Source organism: Apaloderma vittatum, unplaced genomic scaffold, assembly GCF_000703405.1.
Source record: "Apaloderma vittatum isolate BGI_N311 unplaced genomic scaffold, ASM70340v1 scaffold11459, whole genome shotgun sequence".
Classification (NCBI taxonomy): Eukaryota; Metazoa; Chordata; class Aves; order Trogoniformes; family Trogonidae; genus Apaloderma; species Apaloderma vittatum.
In genome coordinates, this window is record NW_009737024.1 from 82,001 (window position 1) to 108,628 (window position 26,628).

The 26,628-nt window shown below is 41.0% G+C and overlaps 1 protein-coding gene across 1 annotated transcript in view; it reads left to right on the plus strand.

Moving 5' to 3' along the window:
• The window catches only part of LOC104279794 (kalirin), a gene marked incomplete at both ends in the record, with an annotated part of 134,169 nt that overhangs the window by 70,611 nt on the left and 36,930 nt on the right, over nt 1-26,628 (plus strand). Inside the window, 16 exons of the mRNA XM_009877203.1 lie at nt 2,025-2,174; nt 3,103-3,217; nt 3,595-3,710; nt 4,290-4,412; nt 7,094-7,276; nt 8,341-8,459; nt 9,693-9,759; nt 10,665-10,774; nt 12,489-12,558; nt 14,262-14,351; nt 18,547-18,639; nt 19,962-20,073; nt 21,828-22,018; nt 22,441-22,542; nt 23,247-23,389; nt 24,737-24,839. Coding sequence (XP_009875505.1) covers nt 2,025-2,174; nt 3,103-3,217; nt 3,595-3,710; nt 4,290-4,412; nt 7,094-7,276; nt 8,341-8,459; nt 9,693-9,759; nt 10,665-10,774; nt 12,489-12,558; nt 14,262-14,351; nt 18,547-18,639; nt 19,962-20,073; nt 21,828-22,018; nt 22,441-22,542; nt 23,247-23,389; nt 24,737-24,839 — 1,887 coding nt within the window. The remainder of the gene's footprint in view (nt 1-2,024; nt 2,175-3,102; nt 3,218-3,594; nt 3,711-4,289; nt 4,413-7,093; nt 7,277-8,340; nt 8,460-9,692; nt 9,760-10,664; nt 10,775-12,488; nt 12,559-14,261; nt 14,352-18,546; nt 18,640-19,961; nt 20,074-21,827; nt 22,019-22,440; nt 22,543-23,246; nt 23,390-24,736; nt 24,840-26,628) is intronic.

The following is a 26,628-nucleotide window of genomic DNA, read 5'->3' on the forward strand; positions in this document are numbered from 1 at the left end:
CGTAACTTCAAGACTGTAGATGATGCTTGGGCCACTTTTTGGTGTCATTTGTTTAATGCATTTTTAAGATTGTTCAAGATGAATTCATTCCTTATAATGAATATCTTTCACTGTGAAGAGTTTCAAATAGATTTACAGTCCCTGATGCATTCAAGATTGAAATGAATTACTGCTGGTGAAGGATTGTGAAAAATGAAAACCATTAAGGGATTCATTAGTGCTTTAGACAGTCAAATGTGCTGGCCAAAATAAGCACAGCCAGTAATTTATGAATTCAGTCTCTCTTCCTGTTTCCCAATCATAGACAAGCATACTGCAGTGTCCACCAGTTCATTCATTGTGGCTGTTCAACAAATGTTCTGGGCAAAGTCTTTGAATGCTCATAAACTCACTGCTGCAAATAGGCTATTTACTTCTCTTGGGTTGCACGACTGGTCTATGGCCTTAACAGTCCGCTCCCTGCCTGGATGACAGTGGATTGAGTAATTTACTGGATCCTGAATTCTCTGAGTATCTAGAAAAAGCAGCTGAAAGGGTGGAGAGACAGTCACAACCAGCAAAACTTTTTCATTGCCTTTCCCCTTTTCATGTCTTCCCCAAACATACTATGTTCTTGGTAGAACTGATGGACTACTGGCTTTCAAATAGCCCAGTTTCTGTCTAGCTTCATCGACAGCCAACCTTATATTAATTTCTCTCATCGCCTTAGCAAAGAGATTGTATTTGCATGTGCAGGAACCATCCTTCCTGGAAAGACGTTGATCTCAGGTAGTCCATCTGCTTTCATTTTTTAAGTCATCAAAGCCTGATAGAATGCTGGAGTTTTCAAGAAATAAAATGGAAATGTCTTTCTGTACCTAGATAACACGTGGGACACTTGCTTTCCAAAAGCCTTTGAGGGTCAATGCTGGTTTGCCTTCAAGCAGGAAAGTTATTTCAGACTGTAAAATGCATAAGGTCCTTGAACAGCCTGGCAGTGGGACAAGTTGACCAGTTCACTTCAGTTCACCAATTTTAAGACTAAGTTTGATGTGTTCATGAGTGGAGTTAAATGAAAATGGCCTATCGTAACAGGAAGAATTGGGATGTGATGCAGGAGTCTCTTGATCATGTGGGGTCCTCTGAATTGTAACCGTGTTCATGTAACAGTTGTAGGAGTGAGTGAGAAAAGGGTGGACATGGTTATCTGGACTCCTAGCAATAACTGAGTGGATCTCGAGTGATCTCAGCAGTGAAGTGTTGGAAGAGCCCTCTGGGATAGAAAAATTCCAAATATTCTGGAAAACTTTTGCAGTTTTTTCAGTGTCTGCACAGGCCACTGAGAGTATTCTCAGGATCTGCAATAGAGAAGACTCAGCCTTGTCTGAGGCCACTGCACTCAGTTTTCAGTCTGTGATGGTTTATTTACCTTGTTCGCATTATTCTACAAGATAGAAGTTACGTGTGTAAGGCCTTTTCAGCAGAACACCTGCATCCACCTAGGTTGCAACATTGATTTAGTGTCTATTGGTTTCTATCAGTCTCTACAAAAGCTCTGCTGGGAGCAACTGATATGCAGCTGAAGAGAATTAGTTCCAGCTTCAGACTTTGTTTCAGGGAAGTATTTAAGCATGTGTTTTTCTTTAAGTATGTGCTAAGTCCCTTGACTTCAGGGGGATTTAAACACATCTAAAGCACCCTTCCGGAACAGGGATTGTTTCCTGAATGATCCACTGGGAACAGGCTTACCCCTGCCTTGATTCAACCTTTTGAGCTTCCCCCCATTATCCTGTGGAAGAGAAGAAGGATTTATCACCCTTAAACCAGATGAATTGCATCCCAAACAGTAGAGATCCCTATGGGCAAGAAGAACTGTTAGATCATTCTGTCAAGGGCCTGTTTCATAGCCGGTTATCCTCTGTGCCATGGCCCGTACTCAAAAACATTTAGATTTGAGATGTCGTCGGTCATAGACTTTTACTGAATGTGTTCCTCCTGATTATGATTGTAGATAACTGAATCGTTGTGCCATGGGTGCGTTTCAGGTGTGCAGCGTATTAGAGAGTTTGGAGCAAGAATACAGACGGGATGAAGACTGGTGTGGAGGTCGAGATAAACTTGGTCCTGCAGCTGAGATAGACCATGTCATCCCTCTGATCAGCAAACATCTGGAACAGAAGGAGGCTTTTCTCAAGGTCTGTTTTAGTTCTCTAATAAAGTAGGAAAACTCTCCATGATACGTAGTCAATTTTTAGGAGTGTTAGTGAGCTCTGAGGTGTAATTCCAGTTCAGCTGCTGGCTGGCTCTGTAAGACCTAGGCCAGTTTCACACTGTTATGGCAGGAGTAATAAGCATTATCATCACTGCTTATCTCAGAGATGTCATCAAGACTAATTAGGTGGCATTTGCATTGCACTTAGAGGTTATTTAGTTTTGTGCTGGTTCACAGTTCAAATCCTCAACATTGCCTGTGATGAGAATTATAAATGACATTTTGAATTATAAATGGCATTTTGGTGTTGGCTTACGGAAACTATCCAGCACACTCTGTCCTCTAAGACAATAACTGAAGAACTACTATCAACTGAAGAAATTGTGTCTCCACAGGGCAGCACGAGGGTGGAGACAGAGATTTCCTCTTGTTTTCCAGGTGTTGCTTTGTAAGAACTGTGGAGCTGACAGGCTGACAAGTCAGCTGACAGCCAGCCTCCCACCTTCCTCTAAAACATGTACAGCATGAAATTACACTTGCAGGCAAGGCTTAAGAAATTTTGTCTCCAGATTGTACATTTTTTCAAACAAGTACTTTTCTTGTGAGATGGCTTAGCTTTGATTAGTGAAAATTAGTGATTTACTAGCTCTTTACAACCAGTTGTTTTATTATCATAATTAATTTGCTTTAATATATAAAATCAGTCACTATATTAAAAAATCCTTGTGTTTTAATACATTTATGAGTCTGTTAGATTATTTGTTAAGTTTATTAACTCTTATCTGAAGCATTCATGTTTCCAGAGGAAAGAGAGCTACTCTCTGCAGAAGAAGTAGAGAACTCCCTTGGGTCGTCTTTGATTTCTTTGCTCTTCTTTGCTGATTCTTTTTGGTGGGAACTGTTTTTCCTAGGCCTGTACACTGGCACGAAGGAACGCCGAGGTATTCCTCAAGTACATCCACAGGAACAATGTGAGCATGCCGGGAGTAGCAAGCCATACGAGGGGGCCTGAGCAGCAAGTGAAAGGTTGGTGCACTGGTGCAGTGACAGTACTGAAGGTTTTGCTTGTTTCCTCTCTGCTGTGTGGTCATCCTAAATTTTGTGAACATGCTGGGAAGGCACCTTCAGTTTTGCCATCTGCTGTCACTGAAATGATACCTATGCCTGACACCTTTAGCAGTGCTAGTGAGGCCTCTCAGAAAGTGATCCCTCCTCTATTTTTTTTTTTTTTTAAATAAAGTAGCCTCTTTGAATCAATGCTTCTTTTTAAGAAGTACGGTCTCAGGGGCTCTGCTCTTGGGAATGTGGTCCAGACAGGGTGAGTAAATTCAGCTTTTTATGACTTATTTCTGTATGCACTCACAAAATCGCTAATCACGCAGATGTTTTCCTTTGCCGCACAGCCATCCTGAGTGAGCTGCTGCAGAGGGAGAACCGGGTCCTTCACTTCTGGACCTTGAAGAAGCGAAGATTAGATCAGTGCCAACAGTATGTTGTCTTTGAGCGCAGTGCCAAGCAGGTAGTGTAAAAACCCCACTTCATCTTTCTGTCTGGGCAGCGTGTAAACGTTTCCTGTATCTCTATAATATCTCTGCATGGGCTTCCCATTGCGATCTCAAGCTGGTTTTGAAAACTGTAACTTTTGAAAACATGGCAAATGTAGAGTTTTAAAACAATTTAAGAAAATATTGAAAGCCAACAACAAAACTCAGTATTTTTTGCCAGGCCAAATTAATTTCTGGATCTGTTCATTTGTTTGGAAGTAAATATAAGAGCAAACTTGTGTTATTGGGCAGTTGCTGAATGAGAAAATTGCTTTGCCTGCATGCAGATTTATCTGTATGTGGGTAGAATTCCCTACACTTCTTTTACTCCAAGGAAACATATGGCATCTTCTCTATCATCTCCCACTTGCTTTCATTACTGTATTCTTTCTCTGTGTTCCTAGAAAGCATTTTAGTATACAAAGTATTAAGTCACAATGGATTTGATATTGTTTATTTGACAGATTTTATTTTGGTTTTGTCAGAGGATTAGTTGCTGAAATGCAAAGACTCTTTTGTTTTGTTTTTCCTTTGATTGTTTTTTACATTCACAGGCCTTAGACTGGATCCAAGAAACAGGTGAATATTACCTCTCTACTCACAACTCCACAGGGGAATCAGCAGAAGAAACTCAGGAACTCCTGAAGGAATATGGGGAATTCAGAGTACCTGCCAAGGTAAACAGTGAGTTTAATAAAATTATGGCATCTAACTTAGTCTATGTTTATGATCTTGTTTCAATGCCTTGTATCTCTGTAGTAATATTCTCTTGATTTTTGTATATTCCTCCTGCCATTCCTAGCCCAGAGGTCCTTTCCTAGGACCTTTATAGATCAATGTCCTTTGAGAACTGTGGTCCTTCATTTTTACCAAAACATAGGCACAAGAAGGAGATTTTCTCTCCTTTGGTCTGTACTAGTTAAGGAGTATTTTTATTCTGATCAGAAGGAAGAGAAAGTCTGTTTGTATCCAGAGTTCACAGCAACCTTAATTGCAGCCTCAATCATACAGGAATGGTATAGAGGCACTAATTGATCTGAACATATCCAAGGTCAACTTGGATTCCCTGTCTCTTTCTTCAGTCGTTACAACTACAGTTTCTTTTCATTAATTCCAGCTGAGTTGATCACAGGTGATCATCCATCTCATTAGAAATAATCTGTTAATCCAAACAAAATTCTTTAAATAGATGGGTTTGTAAACTCTGAGGTGAACAATTGTTAATACAAAGCTGCATTACCAGGAATCTATTAATTTATATGGAGCGATTCTGAGAATTCTGATGGGGTTTACAGAGGAATGGTGATTGGATCTGCTTCAGACAAATTAATTCAAACCATAGGTAATTCACAGACAGTGAATCCACAGAGGTATTAGCAGTCACTGATAAGGATCTAAATTGCAAAGTCGAACTGCAGCAAGACCATGGCTTGGGTATTATGTAGCTTCATTTCACCGTGTCCTGAAATTGATCTTCTGTAATCCTTAAATTCCTCATTAGGCTGTCCATGCTTGCATGGGTTTGATTCACAGGCTTTGTGGTATTCTTGTCCTCTTCTTTTTTTCTTAGCTTGCATGTTGTGAAAATTGGAGATAACTAGCAGTAGGTAGAACTTAAATTAATCAGACAGGACTCATGCAACATTACTTTAACAGTACTTCTGGCCTCTAACCACCCGTAATCAGTCCACCTGAAATCGTGTTCCGGTTTATGATTTTAATTTTAATCAGAATAATCACAGTTCATCCTAAAGCTTCCAAACTATTTATAATCTTGACTTATCCTAGGATTGAGTTTCATACCTTGTTCCTTATTGACCATCACTGGGTGTTCCTTACACTGATTCTTCTAGTCCTCCTCCCTAGGGCTCTAGTAAATCTCTTTCCTACTGGTGACCTAGAATATTTTCACTGCCACGTGCACTCTGGTAAATGCATGTGACTGCCAGACTGATACTATTCTCAGACTAAGATGTAACTGAAAGCCTGCTTGATCCCAGTAACTTTCTGGCCAAACCAATTGTTTAGAAAGCAAAAACACCAGTAGCTTTAACACTTTGGCAATGAGACACATGGGTTGGATGGGACTTTGAGCAACCTGGTCTAGTAGAAAGTGTCCCTGCCCGTGTTAGTAGGGTAGGAGAAAGATGATCTTTAAGGTCCCTTCCAACCCAGACCATTCTATGAGTCTATGAAATATGACAGGAAATCAGATTTTTACATTTCCGTACTGAGCCTTGTTTAAGTATTCAGTTAATTTGTTAAGATGACCTCAGATTCAGCTGCAAATTTATTTTGCTGGTGAAATTTCTTGAATTTAGTCTCATACTTGCAATCTGCTGGATGTTTCTAGTCCATGAATTTCTAGCCAGATTGCTGGTAATGTCAAGTACCTGGCAGAATGTCTTGCTTCAGGTGAAGTGGAAAGTTCTCCCCATCTCTGAAAAGCTGCTTGCCAGTACCTCTGGGGATATGACTGTTTCTTCTTTTGCTTCTGAGGATTAACATGTGCATTACAGCTGAAGTGCAGTCTGTACAGTTGATATCTCAGTTTTTATAAGCATTTTGTACTTGAGTTGGCTCAGAAACTTAGGATCCAGGCATCTTCAGTGCTTTGGATAGATCTGGAATCTAAGCTAAAGTTTGTGACAAGCTCCTTTGTGCCAAATTTGCATAGTTTCCCAATTCTATGTTTCTTAGCATAGAAAACCATAGTGACTAAGGGGCAATCAGAGACCAAGTGGGATGGAAAAGACCTCTGGAAGGTTTAGGGGCTCAGTGTATGGTTTGGAGTTCAGTTGTCTGTTAGTTTGTAATGTTCCAACTGGAACTAAAATACTGGTGGAGGATTTTATAGTAGACAGTGAATTTGGATTTGAATTCTGTTTGCTTCTGAAAGAGTAGTAGTGACTCGAACTCACTTCCTGGACTGATATATGATATATTAATGACCTGCCTACACAGTATGCAGAACCACCTAGGTATTGTTCCCCAGTAATTTGGTGTATTGTATAAGGCATGATTTTTAAATCCTGTCTTCTATTTCAAGTCTCTCAAAAAATAGGATTTTGGTTATGGGAAAGAGGCGTGCTAACTTCCAACATGTTTTCCATATGTGTGTGTGTGGTTTCAAAAACGACTTTTTCTATCTCCTGCAGCTTCCTAAGTGTCCTTATAAAAATGAGATTCCTTTCATGTTTTACTGGGCAAAGTTTAAAGCATCTGATTCTGTATAAGATGAAGTACAGGCACTCTTTAATGATGTATAAAAATTGTGAGCTGCTTCTGACTGCTGTGTGAATTAAAACCCAAGGAAATAACAATAAAACAGCATAACTAAGGACTGTATTTTGGGCAGCAAACAAAGGAGAAAGTGAAGCTCCTCATCCAGCTGGCTGACAGCTTTGTAGAAAAAGGACATATACATGCCACTGAAATTAGGAAGTGGGTGACCACCGTTGATAAGCGCTACCGTGACTTCTCTCTCAGGATGGGGAAATACCGCTACTCCCTGGAAAAAGCCCTTGGAATCAATACAGAGGTACTGTAAGTCCATGTCCTGATGGGGTTTTATACTAAAGCTGAGTCACAGAGGGAAATAAAGGCTGTGGTATGAATGCTGCAGGTTATTGTGTGTCCATGAAAAACACTTAAAACACAGACAGCCTACCTAGCCAAGCCCAGGACTCTTTCCAAAGAGAAAAAGCTTTTCGTGGTGGATGAGTGATACGAGGAAAAGACAGATGAGGATCAGATCATTCTCCAAGAGACCATACAGCTACTGGGAAGGAGGGAGGCAACACATTGTTGGAATAAAAGTTTGTTAATTTTAGCATAAGCCATAAATCCTGCTCCCACACCATTATTTTGAATCAAACCTTGGGCTTTGACTCTAGGTTTCCATTCTCTCATCCTTTAACAACAAAAAAATTGATCCCCAACCTCATCTCTGAGCTCTTCTAGGTGAAACAGAGCAGGCACAAGAGAAACAAAAACGAGAATCTCCTGCTATTCCTTGGCAACAGTATTAAAGGGTTGTGCCAGGGGCAGAAACACTTAAAAACCCTTCAGTCAGCCGTCTTTCAAAATTAAGTGTAAAAGAAAGAGGAATAAATTCTCTCACTTAAACCTGCAATGTACCTTAAATATACTGTTCCTTGTAGGGTCTCTGATTTACACCCAGTTACTTACTACAGTCTGGAAAGATATTTCCATGGCAGAAGGCCATTGGAAGTTAAGATTGTCTCTGCATAGTGCCCTGTTTTATCCAACTATTTATGAAGTCCCATACTGGGCAACTAATTTAGATGTGAAGAAGTAAGGTAAAATTTAGATATTCATCATTAGTACCTATTCCTAGATAGGAGTAACAGCTGAAGACTATAATAAATCTTGTAGTTGCTATTTTTTTAAGATTACTCTTTCACCATTTTACCTTCTTCCTTCTCACTGTAGTTCTTCTAAATCACTTTGAATTTCCTTCTTTCTAACATTGGTATCTTAATTTTACTTTTGTCCCTTATTATCCCTTTAATCTCATGAACATGCTGCATTTTGCACAATAGTAGGATTGCAATGAATTTAAAATCTGTCACTTTTTTCTAGGATAACAAGGACCTAGAGCTAGATATTATTCCAGCAAGTCTTTCAGACCGGGAGGTAAAGCTGCGAGATGCAAATCATGAAGTCAATGAAGAAAAACGAAAGTCGGCCAGAAAGAAAGAGTATGTCCCCAAAAGCTCACAGTCTGCCCTGATACATTATCTAAGAGTGATTTATGATATTTGCGTGACCAGAACTGACTGAAGGTCCTATAACTCCCTCAAGCTGCAGAGCTATTGAGATAAGTGTACAGGTGTAGGGCAGAAGTTGTGATTTGTAGGCTAGTGAATTTCAGATCATACAGGTTGAATTTCTTTTGATTTTATTTGGAAGTTACTTTTGGAAAAGGAAAGGAGTCAAGCACTTCAGTTAGACCCTGATGTTGTGGAGATATTTGTTGTCATGATTTCTTTCTGGCTGTTTGTGAAAAGTGAAATGAACAGGAAAAAATCAAAAGCATCTTTATATGTCTAGGTATTATCTAAACTCCAATGACATCCAGAGGAGTTAACTGGGTTTCAGTGACACAAGAGTTACTTGAAGTTTAGGTTCAGATTTTGATGGGGCAGAACAGAGAGAATTGGCAATATTTCATACTAGAGGAAATATTTGAAGAGTACTTGTTGCACTTAAATCTAGAAACAGTCTATTTTGTCTTAATTTATGTGTGACAGTATTCCGGAAAGCATTTATGTGTGCAAACCTTCTCAGCCCTCTGAAATTGTCACTACAGGGCATAACTTTGATAAGAAGCCAGTTCTACTTTAGGGAGCAGTGGTTACACTTGATCTGCCTGTGGCACATTTTCAAAACACTGGGCATTTCAACTTTGAGATGCCCAGCCTCAGGCACTACAGATGTGGTTGCTGGGCTTCCCAGCAGTTTGGATTTTCTCCGGTCAGATACCAAGCTGTTGAAGCCTTTTCAAAGTAGTGGTGTCTCCCAGATCCATCTGTATTGCCACTGAAGGACAAATTTCGGAGTGACTTACTGCTGAGTGTTACTCGGAAGCAACTGTTGTTGGTGAATCTCAAGTCCTTACTCCTTGGAAAAAAAAATCTGCAAATTTCTTTGCTATTAAGAACGAGCATATAGATAATAAATTACAAATCAGGGTTGCAGAAACACATTTTAACAGAATTTTATGGAGGAAAGATATTTAGAAAATAACCCTACAAGGGACTAGAGTATGAAGTGATGTTTCATTCATGGAGCTGAAAGTTGCAAAGTAAGGCACCTAAAGGCTTAGAGTGGAAGTGCGCTGTTTCATCAAGACGAGAAAGATGTTTTGTTTTCTGTTCATTGTACAAATGCCTATAATGCCAAAACCACTTGAAATACTTCATTTTTCCCAGATTCATTATGGCTGAGCTGCTTCAGACGGAAAAAGCTTATGTCAGGGACTTACATGAATGTTTAGAGGTAAGTTATGGCACGGGAAGCCTTCGGTGTTTTCAGGAAGGACGTGGTATCCTTTGTGGTGGTGATGTTCACTGTACTGCAAAGGCTGATGTTGTCAGGAGTTTGTGTCAGGGTGCCACCCGTGGTGGCCGGCTGCACAGCTGTGTCCTGCTGGTGGTGGGAGTTGGGTGGGCAGCAGAAGGAGCTTGTCTCCTGCTGGCAGAACCATGCACTGTGCTCCCCATGCCTGGCCATAAAAGTCTGCACCTCCAGGAACATCCAAGTGTGCCTTTTTTACAAAGCTGCACTCACCCCCGCAGAGTGAGAGCGATGTCATGAAACTGAGTAAAGAAGAATACATTTGCACATTGACCTGAAATCTGTTGGTTTCTAGGGTTTTTTTGAATCATAGTGTATTTTCGTAAGAATTCAGATCTGTTCCTTTGGATCATCCCATTCTAGAGAAAGAGATGGATTTCCACAGTCAAATATCTTACCTAGATCTGCAGCAGGGTGTTCCTGAAAGAGACTGTGATATTCAAGGCAAAAAGCAATGTATTTCAGTGAAATCTGTCAGCTTTCACATTTCTGCAGAAAGATTTTTATGTATCTATTGCTACTGAAGAAGCAAATCCAGTTTATCTTTCACGTGTTTCTGACAGCAATTTTTGGACACCATCAGTTGAACAGCAAAGACAGGTGGTGTTGGCATGTTTCTGCTTTTTCCTCAAACAACTTCTAAGTGTCAGCACTTTGAATTTCTCTAGAGAGCTTTCTGTGACACTTGAACATTTTTTTTAGCCTGTTTTTTTAATCTCGAAGTGCATATTTCCCTTGTCAGCCTGTGCCTTTGGCAATAAAACAAGGAGATCTATTCTTTTTCACTGCATTTATTCACAAAGCTAAGAATTGTTGGTGTCTTACAGACTTACCTTTGGGAAATGACAAGTGGAGTGGAAGAAATACCTGCTGGGATCCTTAATAAAGAGCACATCATCTTTGGCAATATTCAAGAAATATATGACTTTCATAACAAGTAGGTTTTGCTAACAGTTGTGTTAATGTTTACTGACTAAGGAAACCAATGGCATCTATGTAGTGTCTGCAGGGAATGCCTACAATGCAGTGTACACAGGAGTGTAAAGTAATTGATCCAGATTTGCAAAAGAATGTTTGATTTCTTGTTTTGTGTCTTTTACAGAAATGAACTGCATCTTAGTTTAAACTTTGCCTTCAGCTGATTAACAATGTTGAAGACATACTATACCAAAGCTTTTTAGTCCTGTACCTGCTTTCTAGTGTGGAAGCTTGCCTGTCAAAAATGTAATCTCTTGGAAAACACAAGGGGAAAAAGGAAATGGTTGATATGAGCTGGGTTAATAAGTAGCTTTCCTACCACTTCTTGGAGATTCTCTGTATTTAATCTGTAACTGACGGTACTCCTTTTTATCAAGATAAAACTGTGTATCAGATCAGCTTAGAGGACATTGTTTTCCTGCTATAAAGTGAATGCAGTAGCAGTTACAAACTTAACATTTAGGCATGCTGAATTGCACAGGTTCAATCTGAATTTCAAAATCTGTCTTCAAGTTACACATCAAAACCAAAGCAGTTTGAAAAACAAATCAGAAAATCCGTCAGTTGAAGTTCTGGGAGACTGTCAGTGCTTCAGCCAGATACACCATCACATACACGTAAATATGGTCCAGCAGAAGCTGCCATATGCTTGCTTTTGTGCAAGCAGTTTCAAAGCCTGGTAGATTCCTACTATGTATTACATTAAAAAGGCCTTTAAGCAGTAGATTAATTGACTTCCATCCCACAAGAGTTCTCCCATTTAAAACTGGATCACCCAGTTGCCTTCCCACTTCCGCACTCATTGTGGTGCTGTATTTTCCTCTCAGTGACCCTGACATCTGACTACTCTCCTACTCTCCTTTTTAACTTTCCCTTGCTCCCAGCTACTACCCCTTCAACCCTCAGTCATGCCTCATAGTTCCTTACTGCTGTCACTTCTCCTTTCTCTGACCCATCCTCCGCCAGCCTGCTGCTTCGACATAATCCTTTTCCCTCTAAAACTTCTAGAAATGTTAAAATATATTGCCTGCCTGTCACCTTCATCAGCATCCTTCAGAATATTTTTCCTCTGCCTGATGATGGTTAAGGCAACCCCCAGCCCGATTCGTGGCTGGGGAAGCAGCACATGCAGTTGCTTCTCCTTCTGCAACTTCTGTTTCACATTCGTCTTTCCACCCAGGCACTGTACAGGGCTCTATGTGCACACAGAGATGTCACTCGTGGTACAAGGTGTGGGGAAAGAATTGGCCACAAAATCTGTATTTTGGGGGTTTGCTGCCTACCTCTGAAGTGTCAAGCTTGTTGAAATTGTCCTTTGTCCAGTGTGCTGAGTTTGGTGATGGAAAACTGACAGTTTGGGGCTGTTCTTTTCACCCTTCCTCTGAACCGGTGTGCAGCAGCTTTATGAGGATTCATGACCTGGTTCTTGAGTATCGTTTTACAGTCCCAAATACACTGACCTTTTACTAGGCACTGCTACCTTTTCCTTTTTAGTGGAGTCAGACGTTACTGTGCATACCTTGGGAAGAACACACTTTTTTCCACTGGCAGGACACTCAATTAGCCTCACAATCAAGATACAAGTATTGATCATTGTCACTGATCAACTCATTGGTCATTCTGCTTCTCATGGGTATTTGACTGTAACTAATTACATTGGTGTCTTTTTTCAGCATTTTTCTGAAAGAGCTAGAGAAATATGAACAACTGCCTGAGGATGTGGGCCACTGCTTCGTCACCTGGGTAATGAGGCATCTTCTTTTCAATATTTATTCAAATTATTCCACTAGCACAGACCGAAACAAGCAAGGAAGTGGTGCAAAGGCTATGTCCTTAGTGCTGAGTGTGTTTAGGAGCTAATCTGGAACTACAACTCCTTTGTCTTTCACCTCTCCCAGGGTGAAAGGTTCCCAACCTTAACTCTTCTCCTGAGCAGTAGCATGAAGGCTTTCCAGAGCCTCTCTCTTTGTCCTGCAATGATCAGCACAGCTTTTACCTCTGCTAGATCCTATTTAACAGGACTTTGTCAAATCAAATTTGTATTTAGGGGTGACATTGATTTCTTCGTGAAAGGCCCTGGGAGGACAGACATTTTAAATCTTAATATATCTTCCTTAGAGAATTTTAATCATACCACAAGACCTCTACAAAGGCATGGACAACATATTTTATCAACATTTTCCTTCAGAAATTAGTGTCAAATTGCTGAGCCACTGTGCTCTCTCATTCTTTTATCCAATGCCAGGATAATTCCCAGCAAGACTTGAAATCTTGATGCTAGGAGTCTTCATGGGCATAGGAGGCTCCAGGAATTGGCTTCAGTAATTTATCTGTATGAAAGATGTTTTCTTTTCAAAATATTTTCCAGGCAAGTCAGCCATCTTCATGTTCTCTCCAATGGCTTTATTTATATTTCAAAGCTGGGAATTAGTAATTTAGAAGTAATTTTGGAAAATTTTCACTTATCAAAAAGTGAGCATTTTTGGCTGATTTTGAATAGGTTTTTAATTTAAAAACAAGGCACAAATATTGAAGAAATGGAATCAGAAATACTGTTTACAAAAAAGAGGCTACATATTTTTGAAAGGTGGACATATTCACATGTCATTCTGCACGAAATCTTCATGGTATTTCTAAGACGTATCATCTCAGCAATAGTACATTTCCAGAGCTGCGTGTCTGGTTACAGGCATACGTGCAGAAGTGCCTGCCCGATTGTAAGGTCCTATTATTTAGATACCTGGTATAAAAAAGTGAAAGAGCAATAAAAGGAGGCCATCCTCCTCTTCTGTTTGCCTGGCTCTCCCCGAGACCCAGAGTTCAGTAATACGAAGCTGCTCTAAGGCAGAAGCGCACAGATGCTTTTAATTTCCTCTTAAAAATAAATAGATTAGGAAATAAAATGCAAAACATTCCTAGCACAATATAAAGTTTGAGTCATTAAAGTCTGAACCAAGGTAGGAGAGGTGAATTTGGAACAGGCGTCATGAACCTGAGCCAGTCTCAAGTCAAAAACTGTTGGCTCAAGCTAGTTTAAGCTACGTGAGTCTCTTGCCCAGAGTTTCTACGCTGGCTTTATCTGCAAGTAGGTGATAGAGCCGACACTTCATGACTGCGTTTTGAGACCTGCAGACTTTTGGATGCAATATGTGCAACATCGTTAGAGCTCCTAGAAATAATTTTATAGCTGGATTAAAGCTTTAGGCCTTCCCTCTGTGACACTTGTTAACAAGCCTTGCATAGCTGTTACCCAGCGCACCTCATTCCCCTCAGAACCGCTCGCATGAGCTATGAACTGCCCAGTCTTATGTTCTTGATTTGCAGTTCTTCAGGTTGCTTTGAGAGGTGTGGGTTTATCACCTGTATTTATCCTGGTGAGCCTTTATGAAAGACTGTGTGAGAAGAGAAATAGCTTATCTTGCTTTTTTTGATGTTTGTTTTTGCAGGCAGATAAATTTCAGATGTATGTCACCTACTGCAAAAACAAGCCTGACTCCAGCCAGCTCATCCTGGAACATGCAGGGACTTTCTTTGATGTAAGCAGCCATTGCCATTTTCCTCGAGCACGCACATCGCAGCCAAAACACCTTCTCTTTATAACTGAGCAACGGGTTCCTTTTTGTGCTTTTGCCTTTGGGATTTTCATCCCACCACAGATACCACGTGCTGTGAAAACCGATAGGCCGGGGTGTGATGTGTGATCTTCATCAGTGTGGCAAATCATTTTTAATGGAGACGCACGTTCTCGTGGGAATGTTTGTGCATTTTTCACATCCAATTCTTTCTAAAGATCTGGTTTAGTTATACTCTTCTACTTCTAGGTTTGGTGCTAAAATGAAAAGCAGATCCCATTATATTTTATGACCTGAAATCCCTACATCCAAAACAAGATCCTGTCCTCCTGATCTGCAGATTTTACCCGCACAATTAAACATTTGCTCGTAATTGCACTGACTGCAGTTAGGCTGTTTCACTTACAAGCACTACACCCGGTGATAAACATTTGCAGGCTCCAATACCAGTTCTGTAAGCTGAGAAAAACTTTTAAAGTTCTTGAGTACTTTTAAACTGAGCTTTCCCTGGTTTTTTGGAACTTCATCCATTTTGCCATACTTGTCTGCTAGCTTATAGCTTTAATTAGTTTCTTCTCTGAAAGAAATTGCTAAGACCTCTTTTCTAAAGCAGTGAAAGCCAACCTGTGATGTGGTTGACCACTGACGTGAATCAGCCCCTTTGGGTTTTGTACATGCCGATGGTTATGGCATTTCAATTAAACTCAGCACTGAAAGATCTCACGTGAGCCAGAAGAAAGGTGATGAACACTTTTTTTTGTTTCTGTTACCAAGTGGTCTAAAAGTGGAATTGAACTGAAAGGGAGTTTCCAGGAGGTGGCGCTTGAGCATGTTGAATGGTTTGTACTGGCTGGTGACTGGTGGAGAGTTTGAGCTGCCTTAGGTGTCTATCAGTGTTGCTTGCACAGGTTAAAAGCATTTCCTCTGCTAAGCTTTTCCGCTCTAGCTCAGTATATGGGCTGGAAACCTGCCTGATGTTGCTTAAGAGTGAATATTCACGCGTCAGCATCTGCTGTTTTCCAAGGGGAAATGTTTTCCTTCCATTGGCGTTGAAATGTGCTGGGCTACCCAGTGATGCCTGTGCAAAAAGAGAAAGCTGCCTATCTCCCCTCCCTACAGATCTTGTTTTACTTTTAAAATTCAGAAGTCTTTGGTATGGTTATATTAGCTTGAAACTGCATAGGGAATGGAACTAGTGTACTTGCTCTCTCATAACTGTACCCATTGGTTTTGTTCTTTCACTTTTTGTGTCTGTCCTGTTTATCATCTGGGAATGTTGCTACCTTACTTAAAACTGTGTTCTTCAATCATTAGATTCAAACATAAATGATGCCTACCATATTTACTGGCTTTAAATATTTGTAATATCATATACTTCAGGCTAGCAAGATATATTTTTGCTTAACAACATGTGTTAGGCCTCGGCTTCAGCTGGTGGACATTAGCGTGTTGTTGAGGTGATTGAGTTGATTTTAGTGTCTGTTATTTAAGCGAGCTTTGGTCTTCAGGACAAAGAGTTTGGTTCAATCATCTACATTCTTCTGCTAGTTTGTATATTTTTTTCTTTTACATCTTGGAGGGAATCAGTTTGTTATATTCAAGAAGCTACAGTGCACCTTTAGCTTGCATGACCAGCATTTACAGAAGCGGAGCGTGGTAAAGCTTGTTGACTTTGGTAGCATTGCAGAGCATTGGGTTTCTGCATGGTTGATGGTTCTTGGATAGTTTCTCCCACTGAGCTGGAGTGTCCCTTAGGAAATGGGCAGAGGTGAAGTGGCATCGTAGTTTCTCCTTAGTAATATTTTTTTCTGAAATTACTCATCAAAGATTAATGTCAAACGTTACAAAACCTGTGTGGTTCATGAGGGTCTATTCAGCAAGCCATTTGTCTGTATACCCAGGTCTGAATGCAGTTTGTCCTACTACATGACCGCACACAATTAGATGGCTTGTATTAGTTTGTGAATCTCTTTAAACATTTCATACCAAAACTGGGCATTTTATCACTGCTTTGTGGTAAATTCAACAATTCTTATGATACAAAATTGTATTTAAATATTTCTGTCTCTACGTTGTCCATCCGAGGGCTTCTGGGGGCCCTGTGCTGCCCAACGCAGAGGATATTTTTGATATTTGTCTGGGATTCTGCCACTGCATGTAAGACTACATGTTGATCCTATTCTGCAGCTCATCTGCAACCGCCAGCACATGGTGCCTGTCAGATACCTTCATTTCTTCCATGTCCTTGGGATGCTTTTCCACCCAAGAAATAACTAAAGCTCTAACAGTGAGCCATGATACACTATAATGTGAACCAAGCTTGCTTTAAACAGGAAGCAGGGCAAAGCAGAGAGCACAGAGCCCTGTGGCTAGCTTGCTTCTGAAACCTGCCAGCTGCTTCAAAGCTAACTCAGATATCTCTGTGCTTCATGTTACTTAGAGGTGCGTGAGAAATATCTGCACTACCACACTCTACTCTACACAGACCTCTCCAGTTTCCATTTCCACACATAGCAAGTCCAGTAAGCCAGCCCAAGACACACTCCAGCACTTGAGAGACCAGAAGGGAGCTACAGGGAGAACGTCCCTTTCCAGCAGTGTATTTGTGTGATTGCCATGTAGCAGTGCTATTGCTTCCCTGCTGCAGGTTCCTGTGTGGCAGGGACAGCTGTCGCTCCGCCAATTAACTCCATCTCAGCACAGTCTGACTATCTTGGCAGAGCAACGAATGCCCGAAGGGGAGGCACCTTGCTGAGAGTGTGCCCTGCTATTCAGAGAGCTGAAAGGGAAAGATTCGTTATTTGGATCCTGCAAAAACAATTGTACTTGGCTCCAGGAAGTTCACAGATGTGGCCCAGGTCTTGCTGGCTCCTGCAGTTACTGTGTCCCTGCCATGTGCTCTGCAGACACTGTCCCTGTTTCGAGCCAGCCATGATTCAGCTTCATGCAAACTCCATTAACCCCCAGACAGAGCCTCTTCCCTTTTGAGTCTTATTCATGGCAGCAGAAATATTATTTCTTAAAACAAACTTGCCTAGTACAAAAAAAAAAATTGTAGGCACGTTGTGTGAAAAATGGCTATTTTTTCATCCCATCATAAAGATAAACACTATAGCTAAAAAAAATCTGTAACCTCCCTAGTACTCAGCAGAAAATCAGACTGTATACAGAAAGAAAACCTCCGCTCTTGGCAGCTCTTCCCACTTCATCTTCTGTAACTTCTTCCCTTTGCAGCCTCAGATTTATTCTCCAGTAGCTGGAGAGGAGTCCCATTCCGCCTCACTATCTGCTCCCTTAGGAACTGAGATTTGGCCAACAGCAAGGGAAGACGTGGCCAGGGCCTAACAGAGACAGAAGGAATGCCAACCTGTTCTACTTCAGCAGAGAATCTGCTCTTGTAGGGCAAGAGTTTGAAGTCTTTTAGATGGCTGTATATGTGCTTTAGGGTCCTGAAGGATTTTCAGGAGCCCCTAACTCCCACTGGAACCACTTGGAGGGAGGCAGATGGGCCCTTTGCAGACCAGGTGTCTGTCTGCTGTGTCTCCAGCAGTCCCCGAGCACATCACACCGATCAGCAAAGATGTTTTGGTTGAGATTAAGATGACAAAACAGGGTCCTTCAGTTCTGTGAAAGGTATCATAAGAGTTTCTCTCCTGGCCCCCAGGTGCTGCTTCCGAATAGCATAGGTCTGTCAGTGCTGTGTCAGACCTGTTAATCCCTTGGGGATATTTCAGCTACTCCAGGGCTCTCAAATGGTACTAGATGCTCATGTTTAGACAGCTAAATTACACCCTATGTGTGCAATTGAATTTAATGTCACTCCATTTTAATTGAATGTTAAAGACTCTGCTTTCAGCTTTTATAGCTAGGAGAAACCAGTTGATGTGACAGATAAGTTATATTTAAATCAAAGCCTCTCTAGGTTACTCAACACAGCCCTAGCTTGACTTGCATAGGGCCCCTGCAGTTTAAGTGGCCTTAGGGGCACTCTGCAGTTTATTGCAGAAACCATGGTTATTTGCATGTGAGCTTAAAGAGAGTTAAAAAAAAACTTAATAAAGAAATGCAGAGATCCAGAGGTAAAATTACTTATGGGTGGTTCTGTCTGGCAGGAGGTTAACAGTTTGCCATAACTGACTGCTGTTTTTATCTCTTCTAGGAAATTCAGCAAAGACATGGTCTGGCCAACTCTATCTCTTCTTATTTAATCAAGCCTGTCCAGAGGATCACAAAATATCAACTGCTACTGAAGGTACCTTAGTGAGCTGCCCAAACCAGCTCATGCAGAGTAGGTCACTGGTGCAAGGAGTTAAGTTATTCTCAAGGGAGCTGCTTCATCACCTGTTCATGACCTATAAGCAGCTCCTGTGAGCTGTTACTCCTACTTTCCAGGCCTAAGCATGGCCACAGAGCGTGAAACTGCATTGGGTATTTTCAAGGAAAATATTCATAGAAAGAAAAAAACAAGTAGTAAAAACTGATTAACTTTTTCAGATAGTTTGTGGGGTTGGGTTATTTGTATTCAGGTGGGTTTAACCCTAAAAAGCAAGAACTGGGAAAGGAAAATTGAAAGGATGACAGAACTGTTTACTTTCCTTCTTGCTATGTTTGTGACATGTAATATTTTGATTAAATGCTTCAGTGAAGCGGTAATGTACTTTGGAAAGTTTCACTGATTCTGTTTGGGGGCTAACATGTTTGTATTTGGAAAAAAAAAAAAGGAAAAGCATCATGTACGAAGAAAGTGAAACACATTAATATTTCCCACTAAAAATAATAAAACTTTGTTGATTTGTTATAAATTGGTTACAAGTTTTTGCTCTATCTTCTGAGTAGATGAATTGTAGATCTAACTTAACTGACGACTGTTCACTTCAAAACTAGTAAACGAGAGAAGAAAAAATATCTGGGGGATAAGGGAAGAGACAGATTCAGATTTTGAAAAGCTAGGACCAGGTATGATACTTGCATTTCTCTAAAGCTTCCTGTGTATACACCATAGGAGTGATATGCTGTACTAGGAATGTACTTACTGAGTACAAAGTATTGACAAATCTGTGCTTTGCAGCAGTTTCCTGAAACAACAGGGGTTTTCCATGGGCCTTGTGAGTGCTGTGGGACAGCAAGCCTGCACAAGCAGTCTGCTAAGGGGAAGGCTAAAACATCCCTGCAGTCATCACCCCTTCGGTCTCCTCCTCAGCCATATCTTTCCTGAAGGGACTCCCCTGCCCTGGGCACAGGATACTGCCAGCCCTGCCTGTACCGCGGTACTCACCAGCACTGCAGGATCAGGCCGGTGTCCTGCAACCCAGCTGGCACAGCTGGACTGACTGATGACTGCAGCATGGGCAATAAGTCCCCAGAAATCTTCTGGGAGCACCTTGTTTTGTCGTTGTTTATAGTCACTGCCATCTGATCCTCACTATCTGTGAGCATCTGTAGTGGATTTTGATGCAGCCCAACTTTCTCCTGTCACTACTGGCGAAGCAGTTGCGTGTACCAAGTAACACAATCAGACATAAAGGCAGCATGTTGGTTGGAGTTTGTTTATAAGAGTTCTGTGTTGCTTCGTAGGAACTGCTGACCTGCTGTGAGGAGGGCAAGGGAGAACTCAAAGATGGTCTGGAAGTGATGCTCAACGTCCCAAAGAAGGCCAACGACGCAATGCACGTCAGCATGCTGGAAGGTAGCACATGGGCAGGTGGCTGGGACAGGGGAGGGACCTGCCAGTAAAAGAAGCCTTCTTGTAACTTGTGTGGGAAGTTAGTACAGGTTGACTGAGGCAATACTGTTGTAATTTTCAGGTGCCTCCTCACTTCTTTCTGATATTTCTCCAAAAGCCTTGGAAGAGTAAAGCTAGCTAAGAAGTTTTGGGGCTTTATTTATTTATAACTATGTACGTGTGCATATGTATTTATATGTGTATACATATGTACATGCACATATGTGCATGTATGTATATGTATGCATATACAGTGTGTATATATATTCAATTAAAATATTCATACTTAATCTAAAAAACACAAAAAAAGCTTCCTGAAACTGTATCAGTTTAGGTGCTGGCAGCCATAGTGACTACTGGATGAAAACATTTCTAAATGCTGTCTCAACATTTCAAAAGAAGTTCTGTTTTTCTGAGACAAAACAGCCTGTCTTTCAAAATATCGGTGCAATTACCGCAAAGTTTAAGAAAAGTAAAAAGTGTTATTAAAAGGTATTTCAAAATTACAGAAAAAAAACCATTTTGATTACCCCAAAGTCTTTTATTAGTTTTTTGATGTGTGGAGTATTTCTAAAATTTAAAAATTTTATTCTGTGCAGTGATGCTTTATTGTCCCTCAAATATTTTCTTGGCCTGGGAAAGTCATTTCCAGCCTCACTTGAGTCAGAACCAGGAAACGAGAAGAGTACTAAAACACACAAGAAAAAGGAAATGGTGCCAGTAGCTAAGCAGCACATTAGGACCAGATGATTAAAACTGCAGAGGTGCAGACTGACCCAGCATGGGTAGAAACACTGTAAAGATGGTATTAACTGTGGTGTCTGGTGAAAAGCAAGATTTCCCAAAATACTTGTATTATCCCTGGATAATCTGTCCACATGAGATGACCAGCACCACACAATAATAAGGATGACTTTCTTAGGCTATACAAGCACTTGGAGAGTTGTCTTCTGAATAAAACATTATTCCTGAATATGTGGGACAGGGACCAGGGCTGCTTGTTGCTCTCCCAGAGCTATCTGGCATGAGCAGTAGTAGACTGCTGGTGGAGGAGCAGTCCCCAGCTCTGGAGAGAAGTGTGACCCACAAGCTGGTTTGACAGCAGCTGGGAGGACCTCTCATTAGAGTCTCCTTTTTCCCTCAATCCTCCCAGTTACAGGGAGGGATTCCTGTGATACTCAGTCATGTGAAGGTTTTTGACATGCACCTTGGAAGATGAGAAGCTCCTGGGAAAGTTTGTTTCAGACACCATACCAATTTGCTCTCATTCATGTAACTCCCCCATGTCACTGCTGTGGACTCACAGGCCTTTGAAAGTTGGGTTAGCATGCTTCAAGGCATCATGGTATCATGCCGAGTCCAGACACTGCACATTATGTTTCTCTGAATTTGCAATGACATGTGTAAGATTCCTTGCCTTGAATTTCTGTGTACAGTAACTGCCAGTCTCTATAGTGTTTAAGTAATTACCACTATGCTTAGCAGCAATCTCATCTGGCATGTATTGCATCTGGTGAGATAATTATGTCACTGCAAGTAGAGAAAAAAAAATAAAATATTTTCACTGAGGCAACAGATGCCTATTAATGTCCTTTCAGAATATGCATTTAAAAAAAAAATAAAAAGGCCCTTTTATTTCATGTCCTTACTATTCTGGTGTTTCTGGGCATTACTTGTCCCAAGAACAAATAAAAGCTAATGTATTTTGTGGATTTTAGGATTTGATGAGAACCTGGACGTCCAGGGAGAGCTGATTCTTCAGGATTCGTTCCAAGTGTGGGATCCCAAGTCTCTCATTCGTAAAGGCCGTGAAAGGCATTTGTTTCTCTTTGAAATCTCTTTGGTGTTTAGCAAAGAGATCAAAGATTCTTCAGGACACACGAAATATGTTTACAAGAACAAGTTACTGGTAGGTGTGGCCACAAAGAAAATGTTCTGGATGTTGTGTTTCTTGTAGGTAGAGGTGGAGTTTGGGGGGATGGCTCATGTGTCCCCGTGCTGGGTTGGGGAAACTCACGGCACCTGGAAGGGCTGGCGCTGAGCCCTGCGGGGCTCACCTGGCAGCCAAGGTCACAGTGGGTCTGGAGAGGTTTAAGATAGCGAGATGTGAAGGGTGGGTGGGAAATAAAAGGAGTATCACTTAAGCCATTCACTTCCCTGTCACCTGCTGCTGGTTTTCTGCTTCTTTTATCTGTGTGTAGCAAAGCAGAGGCAAGACTTCCCTCCCCTTATTCATCCCTGCCTCCCCACTTTTTCCTACAAATGTAAAGTTTTCTGAACTTACGAGGCTTCATATATATGAAATCTCCCATCCTCTCTCCTCCACACTAGACCTCAGAACTGGGAGTGACTGAACACGTTGAAGGAGATCCCTGTAAATTTGCTTTGTGGTCTGGACGAACACCATCCTCAGACAATAAAACAGTGCTGAAAGTGAGTCTTTTCTGCTTGTTTTCTTTGCCTTTAGACCTGCTAGATCAGGCCTGGGGAGCACTAAATGAAAGATAAGTTTCTTCCCTTCTTGTATTCTCATGGCTTCCATGTCTATCAGCGGGGTCATGCCTGCAGCATGAGCAATTCAGCTCTAAGGCCTCAGTACAAATTGAGACAGTGCAGCTGTGCAACCTTGCTGAAATTGCATCTCCTCTTGCAACCTGGGTTGAGCAGCTGCACACTAACACAGGGCACGTCTTGGGGTGTTTGGCTGGGAGGTGTAATTCTCTTAGTCCTTTGCCACTGGGCTTATCGACAGTCAACCTGTTCCTCAGACCTCCCGAGCTGACAGCCATTTCTGTCAAGTGAGTTTCTAACGAAGAATTCATGCTGTAGTTATTTCATCTGAGGAAGTCCCAGCTGCGCACTGATAATCTATTTCCTCTCTGCAGAGCATGCTGTATTGCTAGCATTAAATATATTTATGCAGAGCTTAGCTGCTTTGCTGTTGCTTGCCAAGCAGGTCTGGTAAAAATGCCTTCAGTTCTCCTGGAGTTACCAGGTACTCCAGCAGCTAAAACAATACAGCAGAGGAGAAACAGTTAATCATGCATTTTCATCAGCCAACCACAATTCTTCTACACAGGAGGTGACATGCGGGGAATATGATAAAGTGTCTGTCTTTCTGCTTTGTGGAACTTTAGGCATCCAGTATTGAAACAAAACAGGAATGGATCAAAAATATCCGAGAAGTCATTCAAGAAAGGATTATCCATCTGAAAGGAGCTCTGAAAGAGCCAATTCAGCTCCCCAAGACACCAGCAAAGCAGCGAAACAACAGTAGAAGGTAATCTCAGTCACTGCATACAACGTGAAATCACTAGTGCTTTCTTGACCAACAGCAATGCAGCATCTGTGTGCTTTTTACTGCATTCACTTACTTTTTCTTACTATAGTCAAAACCAGTTTTCTTGATCTTTGCTTTCTATATGTTGCCTAGCGAAAGTAACTAAAAAGCTTTTCTATGATATACATACAGAGGTCTTTTATTTTAGTACTCCAAAATTTTAGAGAGAAGTGAACAGTAAAAATTCAGAGTCCAAGGATATGTCTCTTTCCCGAAGTAGAATTTGCATCTTCACATTTGAGTATTAACAGATTTATCGTTTTTTCACTCCTTTGGCATTTTGAATTTTCTGACAATGAAAATCACAGCTGGTCGTAACAATATATTGCTACAGCAAAGATTCTGTGTTTCATCGTCAAATAAAAACTCATTTCAGCCCATGGAGTAATATTAATTTTTTGTCAATATTTTTGAATCCTGCATTAAATAGAAATTATGGAAAATTAATTGTTCTTTTGCTGTCAGGCTGGCAATCACAGAAGCCACCTATAATTTGAGCACCTGCATTTTCTCATCAAGTTTTATCTCTCTTACTTCAACCTGCATTATAGAGGTATCCAAAGAGTGAGTAACCAGGAACACCCAGGACACCTGTAGCAAGGCAGAGATTCAGATATTGCTTGCAGCAGTACAAGAATTTTCTAGTACAGAATGAGGATCTTAATTTTTTTTCTTGTCCTTAAATGTGTATTTTGCATTTTTTAAATGTTTATTTTGAAAGACCAGTAAAAGTTTAGGAGTATGGTATCTATTCAGCAAAAAGGAAGAAAATACCCTTTGTTAGCAGACTCATAGAGGTAGACTTGTAGAGATCTGCACTGTCTTTATGTTTGTTTGAATATCATTTTTATGGCTTAGTACTTAATTCCTGAAGAATGTAGTTCCTGCGAGAGAAGAGAAATACTCCTTCCTTCAGCGTCTCATATAGCCTGGGCCAAATGGTTTCGGATAAGGCAGAAATCTAATTGAAGGAAAATTTCTGCCTGACACCCTCATTACAGAGCTATTTCTGAACACCACACTCTTCTGTGCTGTAAATACGTGGGCAATGGCCATCCTGTTCCCAGCAGCAAGTATTGTGGTTATGTGCTAATCCCAATCCCAGGGTAACATCATTTTCAATTGCAAGCTACATAGCAACATGGCCTGCATTAGTGAGGTAATTTTAGCACAAAGGCCGCTCTGGCGTGTTGACTCGGCACTTCTCAAATCCACCTGTAAAACTCTGCACATTCCAAGGTGGTGTGTTCAGTAAGCATCGTCGGTTCCCTGTTATGTGTTTTGCAGAGATGGAGTAGATGATGCAGACAGCCAAGGGGATGGCAGCAGTCAACCTGACACTATTTCCATTGCATCCAGGACGTCACAGAACACAGTGGACAGCGATAAGGTAGGAATGAAATGTGAAAATACGCTGCAGCTAATCGCCCCCAGAAAAATCTAAGTGAAGAGCAAAACAGTAGGCAAAATAAAGCAACCTGTCTTCCACTGAGTGAGTCGAAACTTGTGTTCCCCTATGCTAAGCTATTAAAATCCAGTCTGTTTCTACGTGCTTGTCAGTACTGCTGTTTTACATGGTAACGTTTCTGTTGCTGCAGCTTCTTTGTGGTTAATACACAGAGAATGAATTGGCTCTGAAGAAACACAGCCCAGAGCAACCTTTTCTTCTTCTCAAGTAGAACTTGCCCTGTGGGACCCAGCGTCTGAATCAGCAAACGTTTGATTATGTTTCATATTTGCCCTTTGAGCTAAAATCGGTAGTTTGTTGGAGGGAATACAGGTGGCTTGCACACCAATTAATACAGCAAAATTGGGATCCTGGCTAGCATCTTGAGAGCCTGGGAGACCTCCCCTTTCCAGAGACTGATTCTGGACCCCTCCTCATGGCCATATGGTGGAGCATATGGATGGCCCCAAGACGCGTTAGATTCTGTTGGAATACTGCACACTATCAGCACGTATGTACATATCGTTTTACTTGTCAGACAATCTGAGACCAGATTCCTGCTCCACTAGGATGCCTGACTTGAATTTGTCACCCTCTTATGTCCAAATGCGGTCTTCATCTGAATTAGCAGTTGGTAGTAGGAGTAAATGGGCTGTTAGTAATAATTTGCCTTAGCTATGCTGATGGGGTTTGTTGTATCCACTGAAAGCATGTCCATATTCTCTTCGCATGTTGTTTTGAAATCGTGTAAATTGCAAAAGGGTGGATTCTGCAATGCCATTATGGATGTATTTGTTTGTCAGAGCTTTAATTATGCTGCCGCTCACAGAAGGTAGAAGAGAATCGTCATAAAATCAGATTTTAAATTTATGGTCCTAATGATCACAAGTAAGGTTCAATGCAGACATTATTATGAAAGGTGACTCAGAAATAGGAGTTAGCTGCAAATAAACTACCTTTGTAAGGCCACTTGTTGTATTTATCTTAAAGGCATATTCTCATGCTTTTGCTTTTTATAACAATAATGTGCATTAGAAAAGTCTTAATCCTCGCAATCCAAAGGCCACTGTAATGTATGCAAATACTTTGCCTGATGTCAAAGAAGTGTTTTCTTGTTTTCTGTATGCATGGAACTTGCCCTGCTTTTCCATGTTTTTCACATTTATCATTCCTGAGAGAGGCCCATGAGCTCAAGAAGAGTACTTGAGCTCATGCTTGATTTTAAGCATTTCCATAAGCTTTGCTTGTTTGTTCCAAGCCCATTGACTCAGCTACATGAATTACAGTGGGCAGGCAAGCTCTAGGTAAGATGCTCGGTACTGCTCTGTAGCCACATACCTGATCTATAGTGCCAACAATCAGGCTATACCCTAAAAGACAGCCCGTCATGGGAACAGTTGGTTTAAGGATGCAGAACTGGAAAGGCTTATAGGAATTTCTGTCCTAAACCATGTTTGAACTGAATGGCAAACATGTATGAGATAAATTGAGCATCAGATCATACAGGCAAAAATTTTTCTTCGGGGAAGGCTAAACCAGTTCTAGGGTTGTGTGATGTTTTTTACGTTTTTAAGCTAAGTAGGTTCACTTGCTGACTTAAGGTTCTCTCTGTGTTTGTGTGTCCTTATATATTTAAGGAATAGAAACAAATTCCAGTGTACAGCTAAAGCTTAAATATACTTGTATGTGCTTTGTTGAATCTGTATCATCTGTAGATAGAGAGGCAGTTCCT